At 41.2% G+C, this 26,846-nt stretch overlaps 1 protein-coding gene across 4 annotated transcripts; it reads right to left on the minus strand.

Annotated features, from left to right (window-relative positions):
* LOC139559490 (receptor-interacting serine/threonine-protein kinase 1-like) lies at positions 1-25,585 on the minus strand. Of its 4 annotated transcripts, none has more exons than XM_071375531.1 (11): positions 25,496-25,585; positions 24,952-25,146; positions 23,808-23,964; positions 23,439-23,576; positions 20,087-20,330; positions 14,145-14,294; positions 12,366-12,442; positions 11,995-12,070; positions 5,843-6,553; positions 5,519-5,671; positions 1-4,292 (listed from the first exon to the last, which is right to left on the minus strand). In XM_071375531.1, exons 2-11 carry the CDS (start codon positions 25,107-25,109, stop codon positions 3,997-3,999), a joined length of 2,160 nt encoding a protein of 719 aa, XP_071231632.1. In that variant the 5' UTR covers positions 25,110-25,146; positions 25,496-25,585; the 3' UTR covers positions 1-3,996. The 4 variants fall into 4 exon arrangements, with proteins under 4 accessions (XP_071231632.1, XP_071231633.1, XP_071231634.1 ...); XM_071375532.1 differs by having other exon boundaries at positions 25,403-25,553; XM_071375533.1 differs by having other exon boundaries at positions 5,519-5,668; positions 24,952-25,540.
* Between the last annotated feature and the right edge of the window lie 1,261 nt (positions 25,586-26,846).

Genomic DNA, 26,846 nt, shown 5'->3' on the forward strand with positions numbered 1-26,846 from the left:
TTTTCTTGAAACAGACTTTATTTAAAAACACAGTGAAGTGACAACACCAGCTAATTTTGAGATGCCTCTCTCACCCACATATGAGCATACACACACCCACATATGAGCATACACACACACACATTTAAGCGTGCACACACACATGCACGCACACACACTATTAACTGCTACTGCCAAGCGTCAAAATAACATACAAGCACGCACCAAAGCACATTCATTGACGTACAATCAGGGTCATGTCCAAGAGCAGACATTATGACGGAAAATAGACTTGCAGTGCATGACTGCTGTTCTGTATCACAAAACACTACAATAGTTCATTTAAACTAGCCTAGAGACAAGAAGTTTCAATATCAGCGGACCTCTAATCTGTCAAATAGGTAATTGCCTCAAACACATTCATATGCATTCATGTTTCATTTGCCGTACACTGGGGTAACTAATTGTCATGCATGGAGGAGGAAATTCCTGCCTGGCAGCTGTACGGGATAAATAGTGTACGGTTAGAGCCCTTCGAAGAGGCTGGTTCCCCATGATTATGAGACGAACCTGACAAGGAATACATACATTCTGCTGCCCTCTAGCGGAGAGCAGGTGAGCAACAACGTCTATGTTGGTCAAGTCACATGTTTGTTGTCCACAGGAAACATGTATCTCTGTTCTGTTCTTGGAAGCTACTGTACATGGTGTGCTTTTGTACTACTGCTGACCTAAATAATCAAGGTCTCGAATGTTGATGATTGAATGATTGGTTGAATCAGGGTATGTTGGTGCTGCACAGCCATAGAATTAGAATGAGTTCATTATATTTCTATGTGCACTGACTGCACACCATGTAGCTCGCCTAGACCAAGGTTCGTTATACTGGAAGGATTTATTATTATTATTATTATTTTTAAATGTTCACTTCCGTTTTTCTTTGGTGCTGATAAAAATATAAAAATCAACCAAAATAAAAAATGAATAAAAACATCTTTCTGATTGTGGGTGTACTGGATTTTAGAACGTACTGTGACACATAAAATTAGTCTCTGAGTTCACAGCAGATGTTTCCAGTCCAAAGGCTTGTTTTATCCAAGTGATTAACCTTTTGAAAGACTGACAGGTAGTGGAAGTGAAGAAGATGACACTGTCAATTAAATTGGGAGTTTACGAGGGTGTAGTGACAGGTTTGGAATGTGTTCTTATGGATGTAAGGACTGACCATCCACAATATCAAAATTATAGTTTTAACCATGTTTTGAGGCTATATAGTGTTTGCTTACATTTACTTTGTTTACAAACATTGGAGTAAAACAAACTAATATTTAGAGTTCTGAGTGGTATATTACGAAGCAAGCTAGACTTTTATAAAGCTAGCCAACTTCACATTCCAGCTCAGCCTTCATCTGTACTACGATGGTGGATATTACTTGTCTGCCTGCTGCTAACTCTAGCAGGCTTTAACTGCGTGTGCATGTCACACATGTCTAGTCAAAGGCCGAACTCTTCACTGAGACAATGCTGAAACATTAATCCATGCGAATCAGCGCCATATTTTAATTTGTGAGGAAATCTAAATGAAAGAAAAGTTATTTAGCAAATTCAACAGGCTATGGTGTGAAATAGGCTTTTAGAAGTGCAGTCTTTATTTTATTTCGTATCGTTAATGTCGTCTTTCGTGTGCTTATCCAGGGGTAAAAAAAAAGGTAGAAATTCCATGACTGAAACTTACGTCGATCTCGGATCGATTGTCTAACTTCCCCTTTCATGTTAGAAAGTCATGACCATCATGCTTTTATGGAAAGAGGATCATTTGGTACATTTAGTAAACTGCGAGTTTAACCAATTCCAGTCCCCTTGCTTAGGGGATTGGGAGTCCTCCCTGGGAACATTTTTATGTAGAAGGAATAAAAGCTCAGTTCTGGTAACTTTTTAAAAGGACATTCTGGTTTCTCCATCTGCATTCATCCCATTGGACACAAAATCCTGACTGTTATTATTAATCATTATTTTATTATAAATATGAATATATACACTGTATTTGGAAAGTATTCAGACCCTTCCCTTTTTCCACATTTTGTTACATTACAGCCTTATTCTAAAATGTATTAAATAAAAATGTTCCTCATCATACCCCATAATGACAAAGTGAAAAGTTGTAAAAAATATTTTAGCAAATTTAATCAAAATAAAAAACAGAAATACCTTAATACCTTAAGTATTCAGACCCTTTGCTATGGTACTCGAAATTGAGCTCAGGTGCATCCTGTTTCCAATGATCATCCTTGAGATGTTTCCGCAACTTGATTGGAGTCCACCTGTGGTAAAATCAATTGGAAAGGCACACACCTGTCTATATAAGGTCCCACCATTGACGGTTCATGTCAGAGCAAAAACCAAGCTATGATGTCAAAGGAATTGTCCGCACAGCTCCGAGACAAGATTGTGTCGAGGCACAGATCTGGGAAGGCTACCAAAATATGTCTGCAGCATTGAAGGTCCCCAAGAACACAGTGGCCTCTATCATTCTTAAATGGAAGAAGTTTGGAACCACCAAGACTCTTCCTAGAGCTGGTCGCCCGGCCAAACTGAGCAATCGTGGAAGAAGGGCCTTGGTCAGGGAGGTGAACAAGAACCCGATTGTGGAGATGGGAGAACCTTCCAGAAGGACAACCATCCAGCATTCCACCAATCAGGCCTTTATGGTAAGGTGGCTAGACGGAAGCCACTCCTCAGTAAAAGGCACACGACGGCCCGCTTGGAATTTGCCAAAAGGTACCTAAAGGACTTAGACCATGAGAAACAAGATTATCTAGTCTGATGTAACCAATATTGAACTATTTGGCCTGAATGCCAAGCGTCACGTCTGGAGGAAACTTGGCACCATCCTTACTGTGAAGCATGGTGGTGGCAGCATTATGCCGTGGGGATGTTTTTCAGCGGCAGGGACTGGGAGACCAGTCAGGATTGTGTGAAAAATGAACGGAGCAAAGAGATCCTTGATGAAAACCTGCTCCAGAGTGCTCAGGACCTCAGACTGGGGTGAAGGTTCACCTTCCAACAGGACAACGACCCTAAGCACAAAGCCAAGACAATGCAGAGGTGGCTTCGGGACAAGTCTCTGAATGTCCTTGAGTAGCGTCATACCCAACAAGACTCAAGGCTGTAATCGCTGGCGAAGGTGCTTCAACAAAATACTCAGTAAAGGGTCTGAATACTTATGTAAATGTGATATTTTTACTTAAAAATTTGCTTTGTCATTATGGGGTATTGTGTGTAGATTGGTGAGGATACATTCCTATATTAGAATAAGGCTGTAACGTAACAAAATGTGAAAAAAGTCAAGGGTTCTGAATACATTCCGAATGCACTGTACGTCTATGGTTGCGGCTGTTGCAAATGTGAAAATACAATCCCAAGTTTGCAAAGCGAATGCTGTCATTACTACTGTATGTGTAATATGATAGGTATTTAAAAAAGTAAAAAATGACACACAAAAAAACATTTGATTAATACAAATATTTAAATCAGTCGGCTTCCTCAAACTTTTGGCCAACTTTTGGCTCAGACACTTCATTCAGGATATAATTTGTTGCCGATTATCCCGAGGATTTGACCAAGGTTACCTCGCCAACTCCTCAAACCTGATTTGTAGTATAGGGCTCTGAAGTGGCACAACAATTGAACTAAACTCATGAGGCATTTATAAGTTCTTTCTTCAAGAATCAAATGGGTATATATTGTTAACTTAAGCCCAAAAATGGATGTAGCAACTGCAGATTTCCCCCAGATTGGAATGGCGTATTTGGGCTGCTACACTCATATCCGTATCATATGGCAAGAAAATACCTTACTTACTGTAAGTGGTTCAAAGTCAATACTAACAACTCAACCCACAATCATTAGACGTTAGATTGGTTGGTAGGAATGTAAGGGTGAGGGTGGGGGGCTGGAGTCAATAGCAATTCCTCTGGTGTAGGGGGAATTGAATACAGTTGATACAGGCTACTGTACCTACAGAGAACTGTTGGTCCCGCTGGAGTGCAGAAGCCTCTTCAACAGGTCGACTTTAACACAGCTCTCCAGGGCTCTGCAGAGCCGGCCCACGGTGCAGCCCACACAGCCCTCCTTCATCCTCCAGCGCTCCAGCATCTGGTGCACCTTTTCAGGCAGCCCGTCACGTTGGTAGTCATGGTCGATGGTCTCCACCTCCACCTCGCTCAGGCCCAGACGACGGGCGCAGCGCTTCCAGTCCTTCCCGATGTTATCTCTCAGGAGATCCAGGTGCTCCTCAGTCACAGCCTGGTCCTCTGAACACGGGAAAGGACACAACAGAACATATTGTATAACATGAAAGTTAGTTAAAGCCCTTTTCTGTGATATTAACAAGGGATTTTGATAATTTACTGTCAATTAATGATACATACCCATTGACTGTTGAATAATATAATTTATAAATTCCCCATGGTCATAGTTTAACAATCCAACCAAATTATAACCCCAAATATATACTGAACAAAAATATAAACGGAACATACAACAATTTCAAAGATTTTACTGAGTTACAGTTCAAATGAGGAAATCAGTCAATTTAAATAAATTCATTCGGCACTAATCTATGGATTTCACGACTGGGAATACAGATATGCATCTGTTGGTCACAGATACCTTATAAAAAATGGGCCTCTTTAATTGGCAACAGGATCTCATCACTGTATTTTTTGCGCATTCAAATTGCCATCGATAAAATGCAATTGTGTTCGTTGTCCGTAGCTTATGCCTGCCCATACCATAACCCCACCGCCACCATGGGGCACTCTATTCACAACGTTGATATTAGCAAACCGCTCGGCCACACGACACCATGCACATGGTCGGCGGTTGTGAGGCCGGTTGGACATACTGCCAAATTCTCTAAGGCGGCTTATGGTTGAGAAATAAACATTACATTCTCTGGGAATAGTTCTGGTGGACATTCCTGCAGTCAGCATGCCAATTGCACACTTCCTCAAAACTTGAGACATCTGTGGCATTGTGGTTGTGTGACAAAACTGCACATTTTAGAGTGGCCTTTTATCGTGGCCAGCACAAGATGCACCTTTGTAATGATCATGCTGTTTAATCAGCTTCTTGATATGCCACACCTGTCAGGTGGATGGATTATTTTGGCAAAGGAGAAATGTTCACTAACAGGGATGTAAACAAATTTGTGCACAACATTTGAGAGAAATACACTTTTTGTGCATATGGAACATTTCTGGGATCTTTTATTTCAGCTCATGAAACATGGGACTCAGACTTTACATGTTGCGTTAATAATTTTGTTCAGTGTAAATTTGTAAACAAACAATGCATAAATTAATGGTTTTATGGTACATTTTGTGGTTCCCTTCCTTAACCAGATGAGCATAGAACCCCTCTATTGTGGCCAAATGCAAAATCTGTGACTAGTAGAAAACATGACATAGACAAATAGGAAGCTGATGTCTATTTTCAGGAAGTAGGCTCCTCTTTGCAGGATGTAGTCTACTCTTACCGTACATCGGCAGGTTTTCTTTGAGCAGAGAGAGTGAGTTGGCTCCGTTGGAGAGAGAGCTGGCTAAGCTGCTGTAGGACTCATGACCCCTGATGCTGAGTGTGTTGTTGCTGCCTATCTGGATCCCACTGGCGTTCTGGATAAACAGGCCTGCTGCAACACACACGCACATGTACACACAAATACAACGTTTCTCATAAATGGCTTCCTGATTGAATTGCTAGATAGCTGTCATGTTGACTGTGGAATGTACATCAGCTGTAGACTAGCTGTAGTAATGGTGATACTGGTATCAGCACTGTAACCTTTGTGCATCATCCCTACCTGGGTCTTGTGAAGGTCCAACCTTGGCACCCGAGTTCAGGCGCAGCCCTGCAGTGAGGTCTGGGGCAGCTGACTCTGGCACTGGGTAGGCTGGCCAGGACTGGAGGCGGTCATACTGGGCGTAGGGATATTGCTGCTGGGGGGAGTACTTGCCCTGGCTCAGAGATGGGCTGCTGGTGGACTCAGGGATGTGGCTTGACAGCTGGTGTCTTGGTGTGGTAGTACCGGAGGGGGCCGCTGACTCGTACAGGCCTAGGTCAGAGAGATTGAGGAGGGGGTCCACCTCCACGCTGCTGGGCTGGACGGCCTGGGTTTTGGTCCAAGACTGGACAGAGGACACTGGGGGCGGAGAGGGCCTGAGGTCTGGGAGGCCTCTGGTGGTAGTGAGGTCCTGTGAGGAGAGGCGCTGTGGGGTGGCATGGTGAGGGTAGGGGCTGAAGTCAGGCTGGTCCATCCGGCAGTAGCTGCCGAATTTGTGGTACTCCAACTCCTGGGCTAATTTGACATCCAGGTTTGACCTCCAACTACTGACCAGGTTGAGCTCCATACCCGAGGGGGTGCTGATGGGGCCGAGGGCCCGGGCATCTGGCTGGATTAGGGAAGGCTCACAGGGAAGGAAGAGGTTAAGGTCCTCAATGCTGGCCTCCACTGGACCAGCTTCTATACGGACAGCCCCAGCACTGTCTGAGCTCAGCAAGGGAGCTGGCCGGTCTATAGTGAGAAGAGGGAGAGTGTTCATTTTTAAAAGATGAATTCTAAATTGAGATCCATGTGCATTACTTGTTAACTTCGTATAAATGGTTTACTGGTGAGAATGAGAGATTTGAACGAAAAACCTAAATATGTGCAAAGATCTCAAGTTCGGGTCTTAGTTAGGGCTGTTACGGTGACCGTATTACCGCAACACTGGCGGTTACGAGTCATGACTGCAGTCGAATTCCATCCATACATTTTTTTTCTTCATATTTCTGCCCCCTTACCCGGGAAAGCACCGAACAAAAGACAGGGACGTTGGACCATCGAAGAGGCACAAATATGATGAGAGCTACACATATATTGGGAATAGTGCCTTTCCTCAGCCACAGTGTGTTATATGTGCAAAAGTACTATCTCACAACTCAATTAAACATTCACTCCTGCACAGTCATTTAGAAACAAAACATGCCAATTTGAAAAATAAGCCACGGGAGTTGTTTTGAGCGAGAATTAAGATGACTTTTGTGTAGTAAAACGTATATAAAAGCAACAGATACCATTAATAAGAAGGGGCTAGAAAAGTATTATATGGTGAGCTACGGAGTGGCTAGGACAGGCAAGCCCCATACTATTGTGGAGGACTTAATTATTCCTGCTGCCACAGATATGGCTGGGCCAATGCTGGGGGAAAAGGCCCAAAAAACTATGTAGACAATGCCTTTAACAAACAACACTGTTTCACGATGCATCAGTGACATGGAAGTAGATGTTTTGAAACAATTACTGCTTCGCATACAAGACGGTGAATTCTATGCGTTACAGCTGGGTGAGTCAACAGACGTGGTGGGACTGGCACAGCTCCTGGTATATGTCTGTTACGTTTATGGGGGGTCAATTAAATAATAAATCCTCTTCTGCAAACCACTAGAAACCAGGACAACAGGAGAGGATATTTTTAAAGTACTGGACAGCTTTGTGACATCAAATGGACTTTGGTGGTAAAGATGTGTTGGTGTCTGTACTGATTCCGCAAAAGCCATGACAGGGAGACATAGTGGAGTGGTAACGCGTGTGCAAGCAGTTGCCCCCGACGCCACTTGGGTACACTGCAGCATCCACCGAGAGGCTCTTGCTGCCAAGGGAATGCCTGACAGCTTGAAAGACGTTTTGGACACGACAGTGAAAATGCTTAACTTTGTTAAAGCAAGGTCCCTGAACTCTTGTGTATTTTCTGCACTGTGCAACAATATGTGCAGCGACCATGTAACGCTTTTACAACATACAGAAGTGCGCTGGTTATCAATGGGCAAAGTATTGACATGTTTTTTTTTTTAATTGAGAGACGAGCTTAAAGTTCTGTTTACTGACCATCATTTTCACTTGTCTCGACCGCTTGCATGATGACGAGTTCTCACACGACTGGCCTTTCTGGGTAATGTTTTTTCTCAACTGAATGATCTGAATCTAGGATTACAGGGACTCTCCGCAACTATATTCAATGTGCTGGACAAAATTGAGGCTATGATTAAGAAGTTGGAGCTCTTCTCTGTCTGCAATAACAAGGAAAACACACAGGTCTTTCCATCATTGTATGATTTTCTGTGTGCAAATGAACTCAAGTTTACGGACAATGTCAAATGTGATATAGCGAAGCACCTGAGTGAGTTGGGTGCGGAATTATGCAGGTACTTTCCCAAAACGGATAAGACAAACAACTGGATTCATTGTCCCTTTCATGCCCTGCCTACAGTCCACTTATCGATATTTGAACAAGAGAGCCTCATTGAGATTGTAACAAACGGTTCTCTGAAAATTGAATTTTATCAGAAGCCACTGCCAGATATCTGGATTGGCCTGCACTCAGAGTATCCTGCCTTGGCAATTCGCGCTGTTAAGACACCAATGCCCTTTGCAACCACGTACCTATGTGAGAGGGGATTCTCGGCCCTCACTAGCATGAAAACTAAATACAGGCACAGACTGTGTGTGGAAAATGATTTAAGACAGACTCTCTCCAATACAACCCACCATAACAGAGTTATGTGCAAGCACACCCTTCTCATTAACCTGCAGTGAGTTAAGTCACAATTTTTGATGACCAAATAAAGTTTTATATGTAAGATAGCTAAATAAAAAGCACAATTATTGATTATTATTATATTATTATTTGTGCCCTGGTCCTATAAGAAGAGCTCTTTGTCACTTCCCACGAGCTGGGTTGTAACAAAAACTCAACTCATTCTTATGTTTAATAAATGTATCGTATAGTGTGTGTGTGGCAGGCTTACAATGATGGCAAAAAACAACATTTGTTTTTTGCAACAAAAAACAACATTTGAGAGTGCGCTGACCCTGGTACGCAGCTGGAGGTTGAATGTTTTAAGGGGTACGGGACTATAAAAAAAGTTTGGGAACCACTGCTCTAATCAATCTGACATCAATGCAAATCTAATCCAAAATCTAATCAAACACTTCATGAGAGTCCATGAGCTCATGTTGAGCAACATTTCTATAGGCTCTGCAATATGCTTGAGAAAAAGGAGTGATGGCCTCTATTAAAAAGAGGAGGATCCCATCAGCTTTCTATAGGCTAGGCCTACTATTTATTTCTCTCAACATTGCTAATATTAAGCACATTGCTTCTCTTTACAAATGGAGTATAGCCTACCTGGCTGGCATGAAAATGAACCATGGGAAAAGTGTCTTCCATTCGCTATTTAAGTGCATAGATTACAAGCATTTTTTTCTGCTGCATGTTTCGAGACAGGTGCATGATAATGGTCCATTCTAAATCAAAACATATTCCATTCTAAATCAAAACAAATTTCACATATTATTTAGAATATGTAAAGACAAGATTAAAATCAAGAATAGTGTGACAATATTAGCCTATCACTTGTGAATGATCCCCAGCTTAAGGCAAGAAATCATAGTCGCACACCTCATGTAGCCTAGCCCATAGGCCTATATGTTTTGATAAGGCTTGCATCAAAACTAAAGTGGTCAAATAACTTCTTAAAATTAAGCACATTAATCCGCTTTACAACTGGTGTAGAGCCTAACTGGCATACATGCGAGTTTCAAGTTTGGGGAAGATAATTTTCACCATAAAAATGCACCTTTATAATTAAAGCATAATTGCATTTGTGCTAATGGGACATTTGCGCTTATAGCCTACTGCCGTGTGCGCATTGCTACGCTTATAATATGAAGAAATAGCATAATAGTTTATTAACATTTTAAGCTAAACGTACAGTTTTAAGCTAAATGTACAGATGCTATTGGTTGTATTAATTTGGGATCTATCGCATCCCACAACTGTCCCAGACTATGTTTGGAATATTTATTTCTCACACAGAATAGAATAGGTTGACTTTTGTACTATGGGGGATAGTAAATTGACATAGACTACTGCTTTTGCTGTTCGTTAAGACTACTCATCTTGGTGGCTGACGAAAAGTATCTGTAAATGTGGACAGTTCTTCCAAAATCTTCAATATGCGCCTTGAATAAGGATCCAGGCAGTTACGTCCCCGATGTGTCTGTCTTCGCTTGTAGCCTGTGAGAAAGACCCAATCACGTGACAAAGAGCCAAGTGAGTGAGAGGTGCTTCGGCACGCAGCTGGGAGAAGGGATTTATAATTATTATATTCAGCCCAAGGGCACAATAGCCACTGGCCGCAAAAGGCATGGATGTTTTTAGGGGGTATTACAGCCACACAAAGGGGATGCAGCTGGGAAATTCAAGGTATTATCAAATGCTTGTCAAATTGTGAATGAGAGACTGATGAAGTATGTACAGACTGCACAAAAATCAAAGCAGAGCTCATGCCTTTCATGCAACTTTTTTCAAATCAGCATTAGTCGCATCATGCAGACTTAGAATGTATTAAAAATCTAAATATATAGCCCAACATTTGTATCACAACTAAAGTTACATAAATAACTGTAAATTAAGCATATAGGAATACCTGTTTCTTAACCGCTCACCCCAGAATAGCCGCATGTGCGCACTCCTTCAAATCGTTTGGAGAAAATATCCTTTCTATTTTATTCAGCTATGTTCAACTGTATTCTTAATACTATAAAATAATGCCACAGACTTCTAAGCAAACCTTGTCTGCTAAATTAACTAGTGTAGCCCACAGCCATATGTCATAGTCAGATCAGGGCCTAACATAAGGACAACTCAGAGTATGCTATTCTGTTCTTCTGAAATAGACTACATTTTCTTCATTTCATGTTTCTTCAGACCTGTCTTAAAATAAATCATGGATTTATTGTGATGGTGTAGGCTATATTTCTTGGATTTATTTGACTTGATTTAAATGTCATGACCGCCACAGCTCTAGTCTTAGTGCATCCCGTCTCGTTAGATTTGAAAAACAATATTCTTCTGTCATGCCAAATAGTTCAGTGGACTTTGACCAAACTTTTGGATCAGTGGGCTTAGGCTGAGTATATCAAATATTAAACTTGACACAAGTCTACACCATGCTGAGACTGTAGACAGTGTGCGGTGTAGAGTTGTAAGACATAAGGCTGTGAGTGGTCTGGAGGTATACGGCCAGGGCATCAACTACTCTTCCTGAGGTCGGACCACACCAAAGCGGCCACATTACATTACTCAGTCTAAGCCCATATAAAACAAAAGATAAAACAGTGAACTATGTTTGTACTGAATGAGCTAAAGAGAAAACGGTACATCATATAACATCCCTACTCCACCACATATCCACAACACAAAATATTCAATACCACCATACAACAATATCACAATGTGTGCGTATGCATGTGTCTGTACCTTTGTGTGTCTCTTCACAGTTCCCTTTGTTCCATAAGGTGTATTTTTACCTGCTTTTTAAATCTGATTCTACTGCTTGCATTAGTTACCTGATGTGGAATAGAGTTCCATGTAGTCATGGCTCTATGAAGTACTGTGTGCCTCCCATAGTCTGTTCTGGACTTGGGGACTGTGAAGAGACCTCTGGTGGCTTGTGGGGTATGCATGGCTGTCTGAACTATTTGTTAAGTGTTGCAGTTATTTCAGTCGCTGTAGTAGCTGACGTGTATAGTGTTGAGTCATCTGCATACATATACACACTGGCCTTACTCAAAACCAGTGGCATGTCATTAGTAAAGATTGAAAAAGCAAGGGGCCTAAAAAGCTTCCCTGGGGAATTCCTGATTCTACCTGAATTATGTTTGAGAGGCTTCCATTAAAGATCACCCTCTGTGTTCTGTTAGACAAGTAACTATTTATCCACATTATAGCAGGGGGTGTAAAGCTATAACACTTATGTCTTTCCAGCAGCAGACTATGATTGATAATGTCAAAAGCTGCACTGAAGTCTAACAAGTATAAAGAGGAAGCGAGCAGTCTGGAGTTGTAAGGCGGAGAGCTATAAAGGGTCAGGGCCTTGAAGCCCGCCTCCCGTGGTGCTCAGACCACTCACCTGCTGTAAGGCTCTCAGGAGGCATCGATAAAGACTTCATCTTCTCCACCATCTCCTCAGGCCCCTCGTACAAGTCCTACATGCCAATGAAACAGAACACATGACGCATAACATAGTTCAAAAATGTGTTGTGGACCTTTTATGACAGATGAGGTAATATCGTGGTAATATAATGAGGTAATCACACACTCGCAGAGGTGATAGTGTTTTCAAGAGTCATCTACAACTTAGTGAATCGCCACAAACAATGCACCCATCAATATCTTTCACTAAGTTACTGTATTTGTTTCGACAATGTTTTGTGGCACACTTGATTAATTAAATTATGTACTCATGACAATGCTATCACTTTGTTCACGCATTTAACTTACTCTGAGACCAAGTGAGTCCCTTTCTACATCTGGCTCCAACTTCTCCCTGTAGACGGGCAGGAAGAAGTTGTAGCCCTCTTGTCGAGAAAAAGAGAGAGAAAGAGAAAGCAATTAGAGCAGTCATATTACTAACATAGCCACATAAGAGTGTGTATTAGACTCATGAATACCAAGGGATCACTTGAATTGATGCTCGTTGAAGTACTCATTTATCCATTAGGTCCAATGTTGACTTGTGATGATGACACAGCATATTGGTTAAATATTGTACTTGTTTTGCACTGGTGTTGGAATGTACAAGTTGTAAATGCTCTGTAATACACCAGTAATACACCAGACATACAGACATGGTATTAAATGGTGTATTACAGAGCATTTACAACTTGTACATTCCAACACGAGTGCAAAACAAGTGCAATATTTAACCAATATGCTGTGTCATCATCACAAGTCAACATATATATGTCTGTACACGTGTGTGTATATATATATACACACGTGTACAGACATGGTATTAAATGGTGTATTACAGAGCATTTACAACTTGTACATTCCAACACAATTTTTTTGGTCCATTAAAATAACATCAAATTGATCAGAAATACAGTGTATACATTGGTAATGCTGTAAATTACTATTGTAGCTGGAAACAGCAGTGAAGAGGCAACTCCGGGATGCTGACCTGCTAGGCAGAGTTGCAAAGAAAAAGCCATATCTCAGACTGGCCAATAAAAATAAAAGATTAAGATGAGCAAAAGAACACAGATACTGGATAGAGGAACATCCAGGAGTCGCCTCTTCACTGCTGACATTGAGACTGGTGTTTTGCGGGTACTATTTAATGAAGCTGCCAGTTGAGGACTTGTGAGGAGTCTGTTTCTCAAACTAGACACTAATGTAATTGTCCTCTTGCTCAGTGGTGCACCGGGGCCTTCCACTCCTCTTTCTATTCTGGTTAGAGACAGTTTGCTGTTCTGTTCTGTGAAGGGAGTAGTACACAGTGTTGTACGAGATCTTCAGTTTCTTGGAAATTTCTTGCATGGAATAGCCTTCATTTCTCAGAACAAGAATAGACTGATGAGGTTCAGAAGAAAGTTATTTGTTACTGGCCATTTTGAGCCTGTAATTGAACCCACAAATGCTGATGCTCCAGATACTCAACTAGTCTAAAGAAGGACAGTTTTGTTGCTTCTTTAATTAGAACAACAGTTTTCAGCTGTGCTAACATAATTGTAAAAGGGTTTTCTAATGATCAATTAGCCTTTTAAAATGATAAACTTGAATTAGCTAACACAACGTGCCATTGGAACACAGGAGTGATGGTTTCTGATAATGGGCCTCTGTACGCCTATGTAGATATTCCATAAAAAATCTGCCGTTTCCAGCTACAATAGTCATTTACAACATTAACAATGTCTACACTGTATTTCTGATCATTTTGATGTTATTTTAATGGACAAAAAAATACTTTTCTTTCAAAAACAAGGACATTTCTAAGTGACCCCAAACTTTTGAACGGTAGTGTATATCCAGTTAGTCACAGGTGTATGGAGACCCCTGAAGGGTCTGGTTCCTCTCAAGATTTCTTCTTCACCCCCGTAAATAGTTATATCAAGCTCCTGTTGCCCTGAACTTGCTATTTAGGTCTGGGTTTCGTGAATTGTGCTGTGATATTACTTGCTATACAACTACAATTTGATTGATTGCCATTGTGCGTATACTGTAATACATTATTTGAAATTCCTGTACCTCAATCTCACCACACATATGCACACACACCTCCGAATGTTGGCCGTAGTTGTGGATCCTGATGCCAGCATCTCTTCATTAGCTCTATGATCTCTACAGGAGTATAATCAGGGATGAGGTATTCATCCGGACGATCGCCTTTACGGACACACTGGCAGATATGGTCCTCACTCCGAGCATCTGAAAATACAGTAGTCCAAAATGAATTCAGTGCATCTGTACAGGCATTTGAAAACTGAAAACCTTATCCATTCATAAAATGTTTACTATAAAATACAGTGGTCTCCAAAAGTATTGAGCCAGCGACACAGTTTTTGTTATTTTGGATCTGTACTCCAGCACTTTGGATTTGATATGATAAAATGACTATGGGGTTATAAAGTGCAGACTGTCAGCTTTAATATGAGGGTATTTTCATCCATATCAGGTGAAATTACTGCACTTTTTGAACATATTCCCCCCATTTTAGAAGACCAAAATTTTAGGGGACCAAAATTGGGACAAATTAAGTTATGTGTATTAAAGTAGTAAAAAGTTAAGTATTTGGTCCCATATTCATAGCATGCAATGACTACATCAAGCTTGTGACTCTACACATTTGTTGGATGCATATGCTGTTTGTTTTGGTTGTGTTTCAGATTATTTAGAATAGAAATGAATGGTAAATAATGTATTGTGTAATTACATATTTTAAATAAGAATATAATGTTTCTAGAGTGAGAAAGTTACCGATGCACAAATATCATCCCCCCCAAAAACATTCTAACCTCCCGTTATTGTAATGGTAGAGGTTAGCATGTCTTGGGGGTATGATATTTGTGTGTCTCTAACTTTCTCACTCATCATTATTCACGGTCCATTCAGGATTATACATTATTTACCATTCATTTCTATTTGGAACAAAATAATCTGAAACACAACCAAAACAACCAGAAAATGCATCCAGCAAATTTGTAGTCACAAACTTTGTGTAGTCATTGCGTGCTATGAATATGGTACCAAATACTTAACTTTGTACTACTTTAATACACATAAGTTAATTTGTCTCAACACTTTTGGTCCCCTAAAATGGGGGACTATGTACAAGAAGTGCTGTAATTTCTAAACGGTTCACCCATGAGCGATTAGCCAACATTTCAGTTATTTTTCCAGACTGAAGTCGGTTAAATTATTTGAATTCCATTTCATTCAGAGTTTTTTTCTGTGAGTTCAATGCAGTTTCTCTAGAGATAAATCAGATCCAGTCTGAACTGTGAGATGTAGTTTCCAACAGACCAATATTCTAGTTTAATGCATACAATGTGGTAATTAACTACAATGACCATAATCCATTGCGCATCTACTTGTCCGGTCTGTGTTTCTTTTACGCCTGCTACAGAAGAGACAGAAGAATGCATGATCGTGAGGTGATATAGAGCAGCTGTTGCTTCTCAAGGTATCTCTACTTGAAAACACATGATCTAAGTGATTGATAGTTAGTATTCAGCAGTCACAAAAGTATGCCTCATTTACTTTGAAGAACTTCAAAATCGTGATTTTGTCAGACAGCATAGGAAGCAGCTCTATAGAGATGAGATTTGGAAATAAATAATAGTCTTCAAATAAACCAAATGTAATATAGGCTACAGAACTGAAATATTTTATTAAATTAAAGTAATGTGAATAAATTATGGTTAATAATTGATAAGAAGTAAATGGGCAGTCACTACCATCATGATACTTATATTCAAATCCCATTTTATTGGTCACATTTATTGGTTTAGCAGATGTTATTGCAGGTGTAGCGAAATTATTGTGCTTCTAGTTCCGACAGTGCAGCAATATCTAACAATTTAACAACATACACCCAACATACACAAATCTAAGGAAAGGAATGGCATTTAGAATATATCAATATATGGACGAGCAATGTCAGAGCGGCATAGACTAAGATACAGTTGAATAGTATAGAATGCAGTATATACATATGAGATGAGTAATGCAAGATATGTAAACAATACTAAAGTGACATTATTAAAGTGACTAGTGTTCCATTTATTAAAGTGGGCAATGATTTAAAGTCTGTGTGTCTAGGCAGCAGCCTCTCTGTGCTGGTGATGGCTATTTAACAGTCCGATGGCCTTGAGATAGAAGCTGTTTTTCAGTTTCTCGGTCCCCGCTTTGATGCACCTGTACTGACCTTGCTTTCTGGATGATAGCGGCGTGTACAGGCAGTGGCTCGAGTGGTTGTTGTCCTTGATGATCTTCTTGACATCGGGTGCTGTAGGTGTTCTGGAGGGCAGGTAGTTTTCCCTCCAGTGATGCGTTGCGCAGACTGCACCACCCTCTGGAGAGCCCTGCGGTTGTGGGCGTTGCAGTTGCCGTACCAGGCAGTGATACACAGTAATGGGTGAACAAGGAGTACAGGAGGGGGCTGAGCACGCACCCTTGTGGGGCCCCAGTGTTGAGGATCAGCAAAGTGGAGGTGTTGTTTCCTACCTTTACCATCTGGAGTAGAGGTCGACCGATTAATCAGAATGGCCGATTAATTAGGGCCGATTTCAATTATTATTATTATTTTTTTACACCTTTATTTAATCTTTATTTAACTCGGCAAGTCAGTTAAGAACAAATTCTTATTTTCAATGATGGCCTAGGAACGGTGGGTTAACTGCCTCGTGCAGGGGCAGAACGACAGATTTTTACCTTGTCAGCTCGGGGGATTAAATCTTGCAACCTTACAATTAACTAGTCCAACGCTCTAACCACCTGATTACATTTCACTCCACGAGGAGCCTGCCTGTTATGCGAATGCAGTTGAAGCCAAGGTAAGTTGCGAGCTAGCATTAAACTTATCTTATAAAAAACAATCAATCAATCATAATCACTAGTTAACTACACATGGTTGATGATATTACTAGTTTATCTAGCGTGTCCTGTGTTGCATATAATCGATGCGGTACGTATCGTTGCTCCAATGTGTACCTAACCATAAACATCAATGCCTTTCTTAAAATCAATACACAGAAGTATATATTTTTTAAACCTGCATATTTAGCTAAAAGAAATCCAGGTTAGCAGGCAATATTAACCAGGTGAAATTGTGTCATTTCTCTTGCGTTCATTGCACGCAGAGTCAGTGTATATGCAACAGTTTGGGCCGCCTAATTTGCCAGAATTTTACATAATTATGACATAACATTGAAGGTTGTGCAATGTAACAGGAATATTTAGACTTATGGATGCCACCCGTTAGATAAAATACGGACCCGTTCCTGATTTCACTGAAAGAATAAACGTCTTATTTTTGAGATGATAGTTTCCGGATTCGACCATATTAATGACATAACGCTCGTATTTCTGTGTGTTATTATGTTATAACTAAGTCTATGATTTGATAGAGCAGTCTGACTGAGCGGTGGTAGGCAGCAGCAGGCTCGTAAGCATTCATTCAAACAGCACTTTCCTGCGTTTTGCCAGAAGCTCTTCGCTGTGCTTCAAGCCTATCAACTCCCGAGATTAGGCTGGTGTAACCGATGTGAAATGGCTAGCTAGTTAGCGGGGTGCGCGCTTATAGCGTTTCAAACGTCACTCGCTCTGAGACTTGGAGTAGTTATTCCCCTTGCTCTGCATGGGTAACGCTGCTTCGAGGGTGGCTGTCGTCGTTGTGTTCCTGGTTCGAGCCCAGGTAGGAGCGAGGAGAGGGATGGAAGCTATACTGTTACACTGGCAATACTAAAGTGCCTATAAGAACATCCAATAGTCAAAGGTTAATGAAATACAAATGGTATAGAGAGAAATAGTCCTATAATTCCTATAATAACTACAATTTAAAACTTCTTACCTGGGAATATTGAAGACTCATGTTAAAAGGAACCACCAGCTTTCATATGTTCTCATGTTCTGAGCAAGGAACTTAAACGTTAGCTTTCTTACATGGCACATATTGCACTTTTACTTTCTTCTCCAACACTTTGTTTTTGCATTATTTAAACCAAATTGAACATGTTTCATTATTTATTTGAGGCTAAATTGATTTTATTGATGTATTATATTAAGTTAAAATACGTGTTCATTCATTGTTGTTGTAATTGTCATTATTACAAATACATTTTTAAAAAATCGTCTGATTAATCGGTATCGGCTTTTTTTGGTCCTCCAATAATCGGTATCGGCGTTGAAAAATCATAATCGGTCGACCTCTAATCTGGATGTGGCCCGTCAGGAGGTCCAGGACCCAATTGCACAGGGCGGGGTTCAGACCCAGGGCCTCAAGCTTAATGACAAGCTTGGAGGGTACTATGGTGTTGAATGCTGAGCTATAATCAATGAACAGCATTCTTACATAGGTATTCCTCTTGTCCAGATGGGATAGGGCAGTGTGCAGTGTGATGGCGATGGCGATTGCATGGCCCTATTGGGGCGTTAAGCAAATTGAAGCGGGTCTAGGGTGTCAGGTAAGGTGGGGGTGATATGATCCTTGAATAGTCTCTCAAAGCACTTCATGATGACAGAAGTGAGTGCAATGGGGCGATAGTCATTTAGTTCAGTTACCTTTGCATTCTTGGGTACAGGAACAATGGTGGCCATCTTGAAGCATGTGGGGACAGCAGACTGGGATAGGGAGAGATTGAATATGTCCGTAAACACACCAGCCAGCTGGTCTGCACATGCTCTGAGGACGCAGCTAGGGATGGAGTCTGGGCTGGCAGCCTTGCGAGGGTTAACACGTTTAAATGTCTTACTCACGTCGGCCACGAAGAAGGAGAGCCCACAGTCCTTGGTAGCGGGCCGCGTCGGTGGCACTGTGTTATCCTCAAAGCGGTCAAAGAAGGTGTTTAGCTTGTCCGGAAGCAAGACGTCGGTGTGACCGCGACGTGGCTGGTTTTCCTTTTGTAGTCTGTGATTGTCTAGACCCTGCCACATACGTCTCGTGTCTGAGCCGTTGAATTGCAACTCCACCTTGTCTCTATACTGACGTTTTGCCTGTTTGATTACATTGTGGAGGGAATGACTACTCCGTTTGTATTATGCCATATTCCCAGTCAGCTTGCCATGGTTAAATGCGGTGGTTCGCGCTTTCAGTTTTCTGCGAATTCTGCCATCTATACATGTTTTCTGTTTAGGGTAGGTTTTAATAGTCACAGTGGGTACAACATCTCCTGACACTTCCTGATAAACTCAGTCACCGTCTCAGTGTATTAGTCAAAATTATTCTCGGAAGCAACCCGGAACATATCCCAGTCCGCGTGATCAAAAGAATCTTAAAGTGTGGATTCCGTTTGATCAGATCAGCGTTGAATAGTCCTTAGCACGGGTACTTCCTGTTTGAGTTTTTGCCTATAGGAAGGGAGGAGCAAAATGGAATCGTGGTCAGATTTGCTGAAAGGAGGGAGAGGGAGGGCCTTGTATGCATCCCGGAAGTTGGAGTAACAGTGGTTGAGTGTTTTAGCAGCGTGAGTACTGCAGTCGATATGCTGATAGAATTTAGGCAGCCTTTTCCTCAAATTTGCTTTGTTAAAATCCCCAGCTACAATAAATGCAACCTCAGGATATATGGTTTCCAGTTGCATAAAGTCCTGTGAAATTCCTTGAGGGCCGTCGTGCTATCGGCTTGATGAGGGATATTTACTGTTTTATTCTGTGTTGTTACAGCATTTACAACCGACATAATGCATAGTGCATAAAGTTTTAAAAGATTATCGAAACCGAAATTAAAAACCATGATTTAGAATACAACCGACCTCAAAAAGCACTAATAGCTCTCAGCACTACCCAATATGGATGAAAATATCCTCAAATTAAAGCTGACAGTCTGCACTTTAACCTCATAGTCATTGTATCACTTCAAATCCAAAGTGCTGGAGAAGAGCCGAAACAACAACAAAATTGTCACTGTCCCAACACTTTTGGAGCTCACAGTATATGGCTGAAATCACATCCGATTACTATAACCCCAACAGGCCTCTGTAGACTGAGTGAGCAACACTCACTTTCAAAGGGCTCACTGGCAGTGAGGATGACCCAGACGACAATAGCGAAGCTATAGATGTCAGACTTCTCAGAGGAGCGTGTATGGATGCTGTCAAGGTGCTCCGGAGCCATGTAGCACAGAGTACCAGCTGCCCTGGCCCCCGCTCCCCCAGCCCCCATACGTCCTAGCCGGCTCTGCCTGCGAGACTCCTCCTTAGTCAGTCTGCTCCACGTCTGACAGGTGGCCAGGCCCAGGTCTGCAATCTGGAGCACAGATACAGACATGCATATTCATACAATTACATGCATTACGCACACGCATACATGGATTTCACACACACATCTATACTCATACACTACCGTTCAAAAGTTTGGGGTCACCTAGAAATGTCCTTGTTTTTTGAAAGAAAATTGTATTTTTTGTCCATTAAAATAACATGAAATTGATCAGAAATACAGTGTAGACATTGTTAACGACAATTTTTTTATGGATTATCTACATACAGTTGAAGTCGGAAGTTTACATACTGTACACCTTAGCCAAATACATTTGAGCTCAGTTTTTCACAATTCCTGACATTTAATCCTAGTCAGAATAATAGTAGAGAGAATGATTTATTTCAGCTTTTACTCCTTCCATCACATTCCCAGTGGGTCAGAAGTTTACATACACTCAATTAGTATTTGGTAGCATTGCCTTTAAATTGTTTAACTTGGGTCAAACGTCTCGGGTAGCCTTCCACAAGCTTCCCACAATATGTTGGGTGAATTTTGGCCCATTCCTCCTGACAGAGCTGGCGTAACTGAGTCAGGTTTGTAGGCCTCCTTGCTCGCACACGCCTTTTTCAGTTCTGCCCACAAATGTTCTATAGGATTGAGGTCAGAGCTTTGTGACGGCCACTCCAATACCTTGACTTTGTTGTCCTTAAGCCATTTTGACACAACTTTGGAAGTATGCTTGGGGTCATTGTCCATTTGGAAGACCCATTTGGAAGACCCAACTTCTTGACTGATGTCTTGAGATGTTGCTTCAATATATCGACATAATTTTCTTCCCTCATGATGCCGTCTATTTTGTGAAGTGCACCAGTCCCTCCTGCAGCAAAGCACCCCCACAACATGATGCTGCCACCCCCGTGCTTCACGGTTGGGATGCTGTTCTTCGTCTTGCAAGCCTCCCCCAAACAAAACGATGGACATTATGGCCAAACAGTTCTATTTTTGATTCATCAGACCAGAGGACATTTCTCCAAAAAGTACGATCTTTGTACCCATGTGCAGTTGCAAACCGTAGTCTGTTTTTTTTATGGCGGTTTTGGAGCAGTGGCTTCTTCCTTGCTGAGCGGCCTTTCAGGTTATGTCAATATAGGACTCGTTTTACTGTGGATATAGATACTTTTGTACCTGTTTCCTCTAGCATCTTCACAAGGTCCTTTGCTGTTGTTCTGGGATTGATTTGCACTTCTCGCACCAAAGTACGTTCATCTCTAGGAGACAGAAGGCGTCTCCTTCCTGAGCAGTATGACGGCTGCGTGGTCCCATGGTGTTTATACTTGCGTACTATTGTTTGTACAGATGAACGTGGTACCTTCAGGCATTTGTAAATGACTCCCAAGGATGAACCAGACTTGTGGAGGTCAAAAAAAAAAAAGAGTCTTGGCCGATTTCTTTTGATTTTCCCATGATGTCACGCAAAGAGGCACTGAGTTTGAAGGTAGGCCTTGAAATACATCCACAGGTACACCTCCAATTGACTCAAATGATGTCAATTAGCCTATCTGAAGCTTCTAAAGCCATGACATAATTTTCTGGAATTTTCCAAGTTATTTAAAGGCACAGTCAACTTAGTGTATGTAAACTTTTGACCCACTGGAAATGTGATACAGTGAATTATAAGTAAAATAATCTGCCTGTAAATAATTGTTGGAAAAATGACTTGCCAAAACTATAGTTTGTTAACAAGAAATTTGTGGAGTGGTTGAAAAACGAGTTTTAATGACTCCAACCTAAGTGTATGTAAACTTCCGACTTCAACTGTAGGTGTACAGATGCCCATTATCAGCAACCATCACTCATGTGTTCCAATGGCACGTTGTGTTAGCTAATTCAAGTTTATCATTTTAAAAGGCTAATTGATCATTAGAAAACCCTTTTACAATTATGTTAGCACAGCTGAAAACTGTTGTTCTGATTAAAGAAGCAATAAAACTGGCCTTCTTTAGACTAGTTGAGTATCTGGAGCATCAGCATTTGTGGGCTCGATTACAGGCTCAAAATGTCCAGAAACAAAGAACTTTCTTCTGAAACTCGTCAGTCTATTTCTTGTTCTGAGAAAAGAAGGCTATTCCATGCATGAAATTGCCAAGAAACTGATGAACTCGTACAACGCTGTGTACTACTCCCTTCACAGAACAGCGCAAACTGTCTCTAACCAGAGTAAAAAGAGGAGTGGGAGGCCCTGGTGCACAACTGAGCAAGAGGACAAGTACATATAGTGTCTAGTTTGAGAAACAGACACCTCACAAGTCCTCAACTGGCAGCTTATCTTCAAAAGAAGCATCTTCAAGAGCGAATGGAAGGAAAATGAACTCAGTAGTTCTGCTCAGGACTACACGACAAGTCACCGGATATGGGATAACTACGAAGAAGGACAACAGTAGAAGACTAGTTGGAACCATTTCGGACAATCAGAGCCTTACAAGCGTCCCGAGAAAAGGCCCAACCCCCTTTCCAAGGCTGCTCCGTTCACCGAAAGATCCCCGGCGAACCCAGGCATTTCACGTAAATACATTCCTGATTTCTTGCTCAAAGCGAGTGGCGGTTCGTGTACAAAGTATATAGTTATTGTAGGTGAGAGTAGTTTCTGAATTTCGCGATGTTAAGTGTCTCTGTCCCTCTCCCTCTCTTTTTTAACCAGCATCCATGTTGTTGTCATTCCGCTAGGGATACGTTTTCAGCGTATTACATCTCCAGTCAATAACCGGTGCAGTGTGTGTATGTTTATTCTGTGTTCCCACTTAATTAGCTAGTAAATAAATAATTAAACCAATTTGTGTAGTACTGAATCATAATTAAGACTCCAGTTTTTGCAGATGCAAGGAGGTTACGACTGTTCAGAATGACATGATACGAGGATCTGATTAATACGTTGACTGTTTACTGTTTATATCTTTATCGGTAAAGACCTTTTAGAGTTTAATTCGGGAGATGGTAACTCTTTAAAGAACCGCTCTCGTGGTGCCCCAGAGCCTAATGAGTTAGTTACATGATTAATTTAAATCAGGTAACAATTAAACATAGTTAATTAGATAACAGTCTTCAAATTAATGTTAAAGTCTAGTCACGACATATATTATGCAGTGTGTGCTGTACCTTAATATGAAAATCCTTGTCCACCAGTATGTTTTCTGGTTTGAGATCCTTGTGTATGACACAGTTCTTCATCAGGTACACCATCCCCTCCAGAATCTCCAATATGATCCTGCCCTTGATAGATATCGGCACAGAAACCTGGAGAAAAGACAGGAATATATAAAAGTTGTTTTCCCAAAGAGAAAACAGCTTGTTGATATTACACAGACCAAAGTGTGATGCAGAGGTCTCCGTGAAGACCTCCCACCTCTGCAGAGAGGAAGTAGGCTAGCCTGTGAGTTCAGGAACTAACCTAAAGTGACACTGTAGACTAAGTTAGATATTGTTGTTAATGTAGTTGTCATTGTTTTTGTTGCGATCTCCTCTCACCTGGTCCAGCATGGCCAGTAGGTTGCCTTTAGGGATGAGCTCCATGACCAGAGAGTAGTCCCCATCCTCCAGGATCACCCCCAGCAGCTTGACCACCCGCTCATGGTTCAGTCTGGTCATCAGGCTGCCCTCCTCTAGCAGGGACTGCTTATTGCCCCTGGGGAAGACAGGGAGGAAGGCTTAGTCAAGACTACCAGTTCGAAAAATGTGTTAATTTGGAGATGTATTACTATGTAATAACTAAGCCAACTGTAGGCTACTTGAGCACTATACACACTACAGACACCCATTTTCTCTGTTTTTATCATCCTTTGTGTAACAGGAAAAGAGAAGTGTAGCCTACCCACCGGACTGGTTCTTTTTCTGTGTGAACTCATAAAACATTATCTAAAACAGTGGTTACCAAACTGTGGGGCACGCCCGTTCGTTTTTAAAGAAACTCAGTCCGACTTTAAACTTACTCTTGAAGTTGCAATCCCGAAATTGGGTAGGGCATCATCAGTTCCTCTTGTCATGTTAGTCATTACATTAGTCATTACATACCTTAGAGAGCTATTTATAACTATCCCTGAAATGTCCAAATCAATTAGTCCATGTCAGCTAACGTTTATTAATTTTGTTTTTTTTTGCCCATATTGTTGTAACTTTTTAGTCACGAAAATAACACAAATACACATTAGACATGACAAAATGTATAGATTTGCAAGACAATTAGCTTTAAAACTGCAACATTTTCTTTGCACCCCATAACAAAATGTGTAGAATTGCAGGAAATAAGCTTTAAACCTGCACAATTCTCTCCACCAACAAGCGGTGTGTGAACAGTCTGTGTCATGAACAATGCTGTGCGCATAGAAATAGACGTGGCGCGGGATGTTCCCCAATGCAGGAAGGGGAATCCCTGATCTAAAAGTTATGTTAAACCATGCAAGTAAGTAGCATTCCATTCAAACATATATATATTTTTTTTTAATATAATTAAAAATAAAATATTATGAAACAAACTTTACTTCATGGATCACATAGAAAAATATACTTTAAAGTTGCTTTTTTAAATTAGAAGACAATATGAAACTTTTGGAGCGTGACAGTCACAACACTGGTCATGGACACTGGGGAATCCCCACCATGGCCCTCTACTCACTCATTGCGCGGTGGCCCGGTGTAGACGGTCTTCAGAACCACCTGACCGAGGGTTTTGTGATAGCACAGGTACACGGTACCGAAGCCGCCGTAGTCCAGCGGCTCCTTTTTGATAAGGTCAGAGGATTTCATGTAGATAGAGTCCTGCACAGCAGCCATGGTGGCTGTCTACCCGGTCCGACCTCGGTATATCCCTCTAGCATTGAGATGAGAGCAGCGCATACATTGTTAATAATAAAGCGCAATATCTCATTATGAAAAAGTATCAATAGTTGATTTCCGAACGAAAGGAGCAGTAGGCTAATGAGATTCAGCGGCGTTGAATTGAAATACAGAACTGAATCTGGAACTGAGACGTTACGTTAGTCGGAAATCCAATAGACTGTAACGTCTCAACAAATTTACCAACAATGTTGTCAACTTATAAAGTACACAAAATGAAGCACGCATACCGTTTAACATTCGATGTAAATTGGTTATGCCTATGTATGCACTATGATAAAACAATGTTGGACAAAACTTTAAATTATAGAGAAATATCCTACTTTCACAATCCACGCATAGTTCCGGGATTTGTCAAGCTCGCTTTTTCTTCTTCGACAGGGTTTAAGGGCGGTTGGCATCCAATGTTGTTGGTGCATTACCGCCACCAACTGGAAAGGATAGTGAACGAGAAAAAAAATCCTTTGCGGGAAAAAGGTGGAAAACGACATACAAAAATAGACATATCCATAAACAAAACCCATCCAGTCACAACAAATATTATATTGTAATGAAACAGCAGGGAGCAGGTCTGGAACCCTCGACCTTCTAGCCCGAAGTCCGGCGCGCTATCGACTGCCGCAAAAGCATGCTCATGCGGCAGAGTCGATTTCTGTGCTCATAAACCCAGGGTCGTTACAATATATTAAATTGACCGCTCTAACAATGGAAATACATGTCCTCGGAAATGGAAGGAAGATGGGAGGTGAGATGTGTAACCATTCTAGCCATTGTGAGGGCAGATACACGTGTGAACAACAGGCCACTGAGATAGATAGAGAATGTATCATTGTATCTGTGCCATTTTAGAGTCTGTGACAGAATAGGCAGTGCCATTGAGGCTTTCTCCATTTTAAAGTAGTACATTTTCTTCATTCTCTGATTGCTCCCAACTCATAGGAATCCCCACCCAGTTGACTACTTTAAAATGGTGGAAGCCCTCAATGGCAAGGTCCATGCTAAAACGTGTTATAGCCATCATGAGGCCTCTATCTAATTCTATGACAACAGGCACAAGTCTATATCTATTTGACATTTTGCAGGATGAAATCCCTTGAGATGCACCATCTCGTTTTCAAGAGTGTCCAAATGAAAAAAACAAATGAAAAAATACATAGTAACAATAATATGCCAACTACTGTCTAATAATAACAATGAAATAATAGTAATTTAAAAAAAAGTACATTAACTGCATAAAAAAGATGTACAGATACTAATAGGCTTACAACTAATGAAACCTACTGCTACAACTAGTAAAACGAAGTATCTCTAATAGATACATATTATACTATGTAAAGTAGTTTTTTCAAAGATGCCTATGTAACAGTATAACTTTAGACGTCCCCTCGCCCCGACACGGGTGCGAACCAGGGACCCTCTGCACACATCAACAACAGTCACCCACGAAGCGTCGTTACCCATCGCTCTACAAAAGCCGCGGCCCTTGCAGAGCAAGGGGAACCACTACTTCTAGGTTTCAGAGCAAGTGACGTCACTGATTGAAACGCTATTAGCGCGTACCCGCTAACTAGCTAGCCATTTCACATCCGTTACACCTAAATGCCACGTTCGTCCACTTATATCGGTGCATTCGTGACAACTTAACCAACTTAAAACCTTCTATTCGATCAAATA

This window comes from Salvelinus alpinus, chromosome 30 (assembly GCF_045679555.1).
Source record: "Salvelinus alpinus chromosome 30, SLU_Salpinus.1, whole genome shotgun sequence".
In the NCBI taxonomy this organism is placed as follows: domain Eukaryota; kingdom Metazoa; phylum Chordata; class Actinopteri; order Salmoniformes; family Salmonidae; genus Salvelinus; species Salvelinus alpinus.